Here is a 10139-nt window from a genome sequence, read left to right on the forward strand (position 1 = left end):
ATAATTAGAAAGCGGAACGTGATAGATGTGTTTGAGACGAACGACACCTCATCATTCATCACTAGAAAACCTGGAGGAAGGGAAGTTACCTGGTGGTCGGATATTTTGACAGTATTTTTTTGTTTTTGAAGAGTTGTGTGTCTTACTGATGCATCAGTTCCATAGGTCTGATTGTGAGGTGTGTGATTGTGAGGTGTCTGTGAGGCGTCTGATTGTGAAGTGTCTGTGAGGCGTCTGGATTGTGAGGCGTCTGGATTGTGAGGCGTCTGGATTGTGAGGCGTCTGGATTGTGAGGTGTCTGTGAGGCGTCTGGATTGTGAAGTGTCTGTGAGGCGTCTGGATTGTGAGGCGTCTGGATTGTGAGGCGTCTGGATTGTGAGGCGTCTGGATTGTGAGGCGTCTGGATTGTGAGGTGTCTGTGAGGCGTCTGGATTGTGAGGTGTCTGTGAGGCGTCTGGATTGTGAGGCGTCTGGATTGTGAGGCGTCTGGATTGTGAGGCGTCTGGATTGTGAGGCGTCTGGATTGTGAGGCGTCTGGATTGTGAGGTGTCTGTGAGGCGTCTGGATTGTGAGGTGTCTGTGAGGCGTCTGGATTGTGAGGTGTCTGTGAGGCCTCTGGATTGTGAGGCCTCTGGATTGTGAGGCCTCTGGATTGTGAGGCGTCTGGATTGTGAGATGTCTGTGAGGCGTCTGGATTGTGAGGTGTCTGTGAGGTGTCTGATTGTGAAGTGTCTGTGAGGCGTCTGGATTGTGAGGCGTCTGGATTGTGAGGCGTCTGGATTGTGAGGTGTCTGTGAGGCGTCTGATTGTGAAGTGTCTGTGAGGCGTCTGGATTGTGAGGCGTCTGGATTGTGAGGCGTCTGGATTGTGAGGCGTCTGGATTGTGAGGCGTCTGGATTGTGAGGTGTCTGGATTGTGAGGTGTCTGTGAGGCCTCTGGATTGTGAGGCGTCTGTGAGGCGTCTGGATTGTGAGGCGTCTGGATTGTGAGGCGTCTGGATTGTGAGGCGTCTGGATTGTGAGATGTCTGTGAGGCGTCTGGATTGTGAGGTGTCTGTGAGGTGTCTGATTGTGAAGTGTCTGTGAGGTGTCTGGATTGTGAGGCGTCTGGATTGTGAGGCGTCTGGATTGTGAGGCGTCTGGATTGTGAGGCGTCTGGATTGTGAGGCGTCTGGATTGTGAGATGTCTGTGAGGCGTCTGGATTGTGAGGTGTCTGTGAGGTGTCTGATTGTGAAGTGTCTGTGAGGTGTCTGGATTGTGAGGCGTCTGGATTGTGAGGCGTCTGGATTGTGAGGCGTCTGGATTGTGAGGCGTCTGGATTGTGAAGTGTCTGTGAGGCGTCTGATTTGTGAGATGTCTGATTTGTGAGATGTCTGATTTGTGAGATGTCTGATTGTGAGATGTCTGTGAAGCGTCTGGATTGTGAGGTGTCTGTGAGGTGTCTGGATTGTGAGGTGTCTGGATTGTGAGGCGTCTGATTGTGAAGTGTCTGTGAGGCGTCTGATTGTGAGGCGTCTGATTGTGAGGCGTCTGATTGTGAGGCGTCTGATTGTGAGGCGTCTGATTGTGAGGCGTCTGATTGTGAAGTGTCTGTGAGGCGTCTGATTGTGAAGTGTCTGTGAGGCGTCTGATTGTGAGATGTCTGTGAGGCGTCTGGATTGTGAGGTGTCTGTGAAGTGTCTGTGAGGCGTCTAATTGTGAGGCGTCTGGATTGTGAGGTGTCTGTGAGGGGTCTGGATTGTGAGGTGTCTGATTGTGAGGCATCTGGATTGTGAGGAGTCTGTGAGGAGTCTGGATTGTGAGGAGTCTGGATTGTGAGGAGTCTGGATTGTGAGGAGTCTGGATTGTGAGGAGTCTGGATTGTGAGGAGTCTGGATTGTGAGGAGTCTGTGAGGAGTCTGGATTGTGAGGAGTCTGTGAGGTGTCTGGATTGTGAGGTGTCAGATGAAATGAAGACATGATTTAACGTGAAATGTTATGATTTCTCTGAACAAACAGCCCACCTGCTCTTCCTCTCCCCACAGTGACTGATGCCATGAAGCTCAATCCAAAGCAAGCACCACTATATGTAAGTGTCTCTCTTTATTTTCTATGTAAAAAAAAACACGGAATTTAACACAGAAAACTACAAAGTCTTAGTTAACCCCAGCTGCAAGCAGCCGGTTAGTTAATTATTATAAGATGAATAAATAAAAAATAAATTAATGAATAAAAAAAAAACGTTAGAAATAAATATCACAATCTCCATAATATAGGACAATCTCATGGATCATGAATTGGGTACTGTAGAGTTAGAGCACTGTAGAGTTATAGTAGAGTTAGAGCACTGTAGAGTTATAGTAGAGTTACAGCACTGTCGAGCTATAGTAGAGTTACAGCACTGTAAAGTTACAGTAGAAATACAGCACAGTGGAGTTACAGTATCATTACAGCACTGTAGAGTTACAGTAGAGTTACAGCGCTGTAGAGTTATAGAACAGTAGTTACAGCACTGTAGTTACATTAGTCTCACAGCACTGTAGAGTTACAGCACTGTAGTTACAGTAGAGTTACAGCACTGTAGTTACAGTAGAGTTACAGCACTGTAGAGTTACAGTAGAGTTACAGCACTGTAGAGTTACAGTAGAGTTACAGCACTGTAGAGTTACAGTAGAGTTACAGCACTGTAGTTACAGTAGAGTTACAGCACTGTAGAGTTACAGCACTGTAGAGTTACAGCACTGTAGAGTTACAGTAGAGTTACAGCACTGTAGAGTTACAGCACTGTAGAGTTACAGCACTGTAGTTACAGTAGAGTTACAGCACTGTAGAGTTACAGCACTGTAGAGTTACAGTAGAGTTACAGCACTGTAGAGTTACTGTAGAGTTACAGCACTGTAGAGTTACAGCACTGTAGTTACAGTAGAGTTACAGCACTGTAGAGTTACAGCACTGTAGAGTTACAGTTACAGCACAGTAGAGTTACAGCACTGTAGTTACAGTAGAGTTACAGCACTGTAGAGTTACAGCACTGTAGAGTTACAGCACTGTAGAGTTACAGCACTGTAGAGTTACAGTAGTTACAGCACAGTAGAGTTACAGCACTGTAGTTACAGTAGAGTTACAGCACTGTAGAGTTACAGCACTGTAGAGTTACAGTAGTTACAGCACAGTAGAGTTAGAGCACTGTAGTTACAGTAGAGTTAGAGCACTGTAGTTACAGGAGTTAGAGCACTGTAGTTACAGGAGTTACAGCACTGTAGTTACAGTAGAGTTAGAGCACTGTAGTTACAGTAGAGTTAGAGCACTGTAGTTACAGGAGTTACAGCACTGTAGTTACAGTAGAGTTAGAGCACTGTAGTTACAGTAGAGTTAGAGCACTGTAGTTACAGTAGAGTTAGAGCACTGTAGTTACAGGAGTTAGAGCACTGTAGTTACAGTAGAGTTAGAGCACTGTAGTTACAGTAGAGTTAGAGCACTGTAGTTACAGGAGTTAGAGCACTGTAGTTACAGTAGAGTTAGAGCACTGTAGTTACAGTAGAGTTAGAGCACTGTAGTTACAGTAGAGTTAGAGCACTGTAGTTACAGGAGTTAGAGCACTGTAGTTACAGTAGAGTTAGAGCACTGTAGTTACAGTAGAGTTAGAGCACTGTAGTTACAGGAGTTACAGCACTGTAGTTACAGTAGAGTTAGAGCACTGTAGTTACAGGAGTTAGAGCACTGTAGTTACAGTAGAGTTAGAGCACTGTAGTTACAGTAGAGTTAGAGCACTGTAGTTACAGTAGAGTTAGAGCACTGTAGTTACAGTAGAGTTAGAGCACTGTAGTTACAGTAGAGTTAGAGCACTGTAGTTACAGTAGAGTTAGAGCACTGTAGTTACAGGAGTTACAGCACTGTAGTTACAGTAGAGTTAGAGCACTGTAGTTACAGTAGAGTTAGAGCACTGTAGTTACAGGAGTTACAGCACTGTAGTTACAGTAGAGTTAGAGCACTGTAGTTACAGTAGAGTTAGAGCACTGTAGTTACAGGAGTTAGAGCACTGTAGTTACAGTAGAGTTAGAGCACTGTAGTTACAGTAGAGTTAGAGCACTGTAGTTACAGTAGAGTTAGAGCACTGTAGTTACAGGAGTTACAGCACTGTAGTTACAGTAGAGTTACAGCACTGTAGTTACAGTAGAGTTAGAGCACTGTAGTTACAGTAGAGTTAGAGCACTGTAGTTACAGTAGAGTTAGAGCACTGTAGTTACAGGAGTTAGAGCACTGTAGTTACAGTAGAGTTAGAGCACTGTAGTTACAGTAGAGTTAGAGCACTGTAGTTACAGGAGTTAGAGCACTGTAGTTACAGGAGTTACAGCACTGTAGTTACAGTAGAGTTACAGCACTGTAGTTACAGTAGAGTTAGAGCACTGTAGTTACAGGAGTTACAGCACTGTAGTTACAGTAGAGTTACAGCACTGTAGTTACAGTAGAATTACAGCACTGTAGTTACAGTAGAGTTACAACACTGTAGTTACAGTAGAGTTACAGCACAGTAGAGTTACAGCACAGTAGAGTTACAGTAGTTACAGCACTGTAGAGTTACAGTAGTTACAGCACTGTAGAGTTACAGTAGTTACAGCACTGTAGAGTTACAGTAGAGTTACAGTAGTTACAGCACTGTAGAGTTACAGCACTGTAGTTACAGTAGAGTTACAGCACTGTAGTTACAGTAGAGTTACAGCACTGTAGAGTTACAGTATCATTACAGCACTGTAGTGTTACTGCACTGTAGAATTACAGTAGAGTTACAGCACTGTAGAGTTACAGCACTGTAGAGTTACTGTAGAGTTACAGCACTGTAGAGCTACAGAACAGTAGAGTTACAGTAGAGTTGTATGTTAGAAGTGAGAGAGGGATGTGTTTAGATTTTAATTAGTGAATGTCATACTGTGAGGAGTTCAGTCCGAATTCCAACAATTTCAAATGAATTTAAGATAAATGTGTTTTTTTTTTTTTTTTATTTTAATGTAATTGAGTTTAATTTTATTTTAAATGAATTAATTTCTTAATTGGAGGGAAGCTAATTAATAAGAAGCAGAGTTAATGTTTCAGTTTGTTTTTCCTTCAGTGTCATGAGTCAGCACTTCTGACTGACTGCTAATTAAACAGAGTGAGTGCAAGGTGTGTGTGTGTGAGCTGTAAGGAGTGTGTGTGTGTGAGCTGTAAGGAGTGTGTGTGTGTGAGCTGTAAGGAGTGTGTGTGTGTGAACTGTAAGGAGTGTGTGTGTGTGAGCTGTAAGGAGTGTGTGTGTGTGAGCTGTAAGGAGTGTGTGTGTGTGAGCTGTAAGGAGTGTGTGTGTGTGAGCTGTAAGGAGTGTGTGTGTGTGAACTGTAAGGAGTGTGTGTGTGTGAGCTGTAAGGAGTGTGTGTGTGTGAGCTGTAAGGAGTGTGTGTGTGTGAGCTGTAAGGAGTGTGTGTGTGTGAGCTGTAAGGAGTGTGTGTGTGTGAGCTGTAAGGAGTGTGTGTGTGAGCTGTAAGGAGTGTGTGTGTGTGAGCTGTAAGGAGTGTGTGTGTGTGAGCTGTAAGGAGTGTGTGTGTGTGAGCTGTAAGGAGTGTGTGTGTGAGCTGTAAGGAGTGTGTGTGTGAGCTGTAAGGAGTGTGTGTGTGTGAGCCGTAAGGAGTGTGTGTGTGTGAGCCGTAAGGAGTGTGTGTGTGTGTGTGAGCTGTAAGGAGTGTGTGTGTGTGTGTGTGTGTGAGCTGTAAGGAGTGTGTGTGTGTGAGCCGTAAGGAGTGTGTGTGTGAGCCGTAAGGAGTGTGTGTGTGAGCCGTAAGGAGTGTGTGTGTGAGCCGTAAGGAGTGTGTGTGTGAGCCGTAAGGAGTGTGTGTGTGTGTGTGAGCCGTAAGGAGTGTGTGTGTGTGAGCTGTAAGGAGTGTGTGTGTGTGAGCTGTAAGGAGTGTGTGTGTGTGTGAGCTGTAAGGAGTGTGTGTGTGTGAGCTGTAAGGAGTGTGTGTGTGTGTGAGAGCTGTAAGGAGTGTGTGTGTGTGTGAGCTGTAAGGAGTGTGTGTGTGTGTGTGTGAGCTGTAAGGAGTGTGTGTGTGTGTGTGAGCTGTAAGGAGTGTGTGTGTGTGTGTGAGCTGTAAGGAGTGTGTGTGTGTGTGTGAGCTGTAAGGAGTGTGTGTGAGCCGTAAGGAGTGTGTGTGTGTGTGTGAGCCGTAAGGAGTGTGTGTGTGTGAGCCGTAAGGAGTGTGTGTGTGTGTGTGAGCCGTAAGGAGTGTGTGTGTGTGTGTGAGCCGTAAGGAGTGTGTGTGTGTGTGTGAGCCGTAAGGAGTGTGTGTGTGTGTGTGAGCCGTAAGGAGTGTGTGTGTGTGTGTGAGCCGTAAGGAGTGTGTGTGTGTGTGTGAGCTGTAAGGAGTGTGTGTGTGTGTGTGTGAGCCGTAAGGAGTGTGTGTGTGTGTGTGTGTGAGCCGTAAGGAGTGTGTGTGTGTGTGTGAGCCGTAAGGAGTGTGTGTGTGTGTGTGAGCCGTAAGGAGTGTGTGTGTGTGTGTGAGCCGTAAGGAGTGTGTGTGTGTGTGTGAGCCGTAAGGAGTGTGTGTGTGTGTGTGAGCCGTAAGGAGTGTGTGTGTGTGTGTGAGCCGTAAGGAGTGTGTGTGTGTGTGTGAGCCGTAAGGAGTGTGTGTGTGTGTGTGAGCCGTAAGGAGTGTGTGTGTGTGTGTGAGCCGTAAGGAGTGTGTGTGTGAGCCGTAAGGTGTGTGTGTGTGTGTGTGTGTGTGTGAGCTGTAAGGAGTGTGTGTGTGTGTGTGAGCCGTAAGGAGTGTGTGTGTGTGAGCCGTAAGGAGTGTGTGTGTGTGTGTGTGTGTGTGTGTGTGAGCTGTAAGGAGTGTGTGTGTGAGCTGTAAGGAGTGTGTGTGTGAGCTGTTAGGAGTGTGTGTGTGAGCTGTTAGGAGTGTGTGTGTGAGCTGTAAGGAATGTGTGTGTGAGCTGTAAGGAGTGTGTGTGTGAGCTGTAAGGAGTGTGTGTGTGAGCTGTTAGGAGTGTGTGTGTGTGTGTGTGAGCTGTAAGGAGTGTGTGTGTGTGTGTGAGCTGTAAGGAGTGTGTGTGTGTGTGTGAGCTGTAAGGAGTGTGTGTGTGTGTGTGAGCTGTAAGGAGTGTGTGTGTGAGCTGTAAGGAGTGTGTGTGTGAGCTGTTAGGAGTGTGTGTGTGTGTGTGAGCTGTAAGGAGTGTGTGTGTGTGTGTGAGCTGTAAGGAGTGTGTGTGTGTGTGAGCTGTAAGGAGTGTGTGTGTGTGTGTGTGTGTGTGAGCTGTAAGGAGTGTGTGAGCTGTAAGGAGTGTGTGAGCTGTAAGGAGTGTGTGTGTGAGCTGTAAGGAGTGTGTGTGTGAGCTGTAAGGAGTGTGTGTGTGAGCTGTAAGGAGTGTGTGTGTGAGCTGTAAGGAGTGTGTGTGTGAGCTGTAAGGAGTGTGTGTGTGTGAGCTGTAAGGAGTGTGTGTGTGAGCTGTAAGGAGTGTGTGTGTGAGCTGTAAGGAGTGTGTGTGTGAGCTGTAAGGAGTGTGTGTGTGAGCTGTAAGGAGTGTGTGTGTGAGCTGTAAGGAGTGTGTGTGTGAGCTGTAAGGAGTGTGTGTGTGTGTGTGAGCTGTAAGGAGTGTGTGTGTGAGCTGTAAGGAGTGTGTGTGTGAGCTGTAAGGAGTGTGTGTGTGAGCTGTAAGGAGTGTGTGTGTGAGCTGTAAGGAGTGTGTGTGTGAGCTGTAAGGAGTGTGTGTGTGAGCTGTAAGGAGTGTGTGTGTGAGCTGTAAGGAGTGTGTGTGAGAGCTGTAAGGAGTGTGTGTGTGAGCTGTAAGGAGTGTGTGTGTGAGCTGTAAGGAGTGTGTGTGAGAGCTGTATGGAGTGTGTGTATGAGAGAGAGCTGTAAGGTGTGTGTGTGTGTGTGTGTGTGTGAGAGAACTGTATGGAGTGTGTGTATGAGAGAGAGCTGTAAGGAGTCTGTGTGAGAGAGAGCTGTAAGGAGTCTGTGTATGTGTGAGCTGTAAGGTGTGTGTGTGTGAGAGAACTGTATGGAGTGTGTGTATGAGAGAGAGCTGTAAGGTGTGTGTGTGTGAGAGAACTGTATGGAGTGTGTGTATGAGAGAGAGCTGTAAGGTGTGTGTGAGAGAGAACTGTATGGAGTGTGTGTATGAGAGAGAGCTGTAAGGTGTGTGTGTGTGTGAGAGAACTGTATGGAGTGTGTGTATGAGAGAGAGCTGTAAGGTGTGTGTGAGAGAGAACTGTATGGAGTGTGTGTATGAGAGAGAGCTGTAAGGAGTCTGTGTATGTGTGAGCTGTAAGGTGTGTGTGTGAGAGAGCTGTATGGAGTGTGTGTATGAGAGAGAGCTGTAAGGTATGTATGTGTGTGTGTGAGAGAGCTGTATGGAGTGTGTGTATGAGAGAGAGCTGTAAGGTATGTATGTGTGTGTGTGAGAGAGCTGTATGGAGTGTGTGTATGTGTGAGCTGTAAGGAGTCTGTGTATGTGTGAGCTGTAAGGTGTGTGTGTGAGAGAGCTGTATGGAGTGTGTGTATGTGTGAGCTGTAAGGTATGTATGTGTGTGTGTGAGAGAGCTGTATGGAGTGTGTGTATGTGTGAGCTGTAAGGTATGTATGTGTGTGTGTGAGAGAGCTGTATGGAGTGTGTGTATGAGAGAGAGCTGTAAGGAGTCTGTGTGTGTGAGCTGTAAGGTGTGTGTGTGTGTGTGTGTGAGAGAGAGATCTGTGCGTGTTGGGTGGTCCTGTCCTCACTGTGTTTATATTTTCATCTTTTAACACTCGGTTTGTTCCAGCACCTGCTCTCCATATCGGGTTAAACACATCACTCTGTCTCTCGCTTGCTCTCTCTCTCGCTGTGTGTGTTTGTGTGTGTGTGTGTGTGTTTGTGTGTGTGTGTCGCTAGTCATGGTTTGTAATCTTCAAATGTTTGAATTTCCCCTTTTTTCTTCATCTCTGTCCTCTTTCAGTGGAAGCGTGTGGGCGGAGTTAATCTTGGGTGTATTTGCATAAGCTAACTTAACACGTGAAAACGAACCTAGAGACCAAATCTGAACCTAGTCTAGTTAAAACTCCTAAAACTCACCTAGCATGTGGAAGCTAACAGCAAACAGTTTAGCTCCTGAGTTCAGAACTTAGCTTTACAAAAATATATAAGTATCATTAATAGTATTGTTGTGGGCGGAGCTTCAGATAGACAACTGGCCTTGCTCATTAGAATATTAGGTCACACCCATCAGTCCAGGCTTCAGTTTCTCACACTGTTCAGAAGCTTCACTCCCTTCTTCATTTTTTTTTAGCAGCTGTGCAGCAATAAAAGAATACACACACACACACACACTCCTTACAGCTCTCTATATCAGCTTTCCCTTCTGAATTTTTATTGCAACACACACAAGTCGATGAGCCACTAGCATGAACACGTGTTGGAAGTGATGTTTATTTCTGACTTTAATAAATATAATAAAACACTCAGTGATTCTTAATAACATCAATTTATATATTTAAATAATATATAAGCTATTTTTTATATATTAAAAAAAAGATATTTGATCATGTGTTTGCTTTGCTTATGTTGAGATTTAAAGTAAACAAGTCAAATATGATGTTCTTGTTGTGCCGTGGAGGATTTTTTTAATTAAGTGTGTGTGTGTGTGTGTGTGTGTGTTGCACAGGGTGAGTGTGTGTTGACGGTGCAGCTCAGTGAGGAGGAGTGTGTGGAGGATGAAGAGGATGTGGAGTTTTACTTGCTCTTCTCTGGCAGCACACAGAGACACCTGACCACCACACTGAGGCTCGGTCATGTGACTCTGCAGGCTGTCTGTCCAGGTGAGTGTTACACTTAAACACACACACACACACACACTTTCTCTGAAGACTATTGTGATGAAAAATGGTCCACTGCTTTCTTTTTCTGAATGACCATAAAATCCACACGCGTTGGCCGATTTATTAGGAACACTGTACTCTCGTTCGGCAGTCGGTCAGGTGACAGAAGAAGCTGAGCAGATGCAGATACGGTCTCATAACAAACATCAGGACCTGGATATAATCCTCGTGGTTGTTGGTGGCATGAGGTGGGAGTGTTTCAGACGCTGCTGACCTGCAGTTTTCACACACAGCCCACAGAAAAACTACAAAAGCTCCAGCGAGAATCAGTTCTGCAGGTGG

General features: G+C 45.6%; 1 protein-coding gene across 8 annotated transcripts in view; it reads left to right on the forward strand.

The window, feature by feature from the left end:
- The window catches only part of akap13 (A-kinase anchoring protein 13), a 91131-nt gene that overhangs the window by 15975 nt on the left and 65017 nt on the right, over window positions 1-10139 (forward strand). For all 8 annotated transcript variants that reach the window (XM_058397468.1, XM_058397465.1, XM_058397467.1 and 5 more), the window contains 2 exons: window positions 2025-2068; window positions 9644-9797. In XM_058397468.1, the coding sequence (XP_058253451.1) occupies window positions 2036-2068; window positions 9644-9797 (187 nt within the window). In that variant the 5' untranslated portion in view covers window positions 2025-2035. Of the gene's footprint in view, window positions 1-2024; window positions 2069-9643; window positions 9798-10139 lie in introns of those variants that run through there.

Source organism: Hemibagrus wyckioides, linkage group LG08, assembly GCF_019097595.1.
Source record: "Hemibagrus wyckioides isolate EC202008001 linkage group LG08, SWU_Hwy_1.0, whole genome shotgun sequence".
NCBI lineage: Eukaryota > Metazoa > Chordata > Actinopteri > Siluriformes > Bagridae > Hemibagrus > Hemibagrus wyckioides.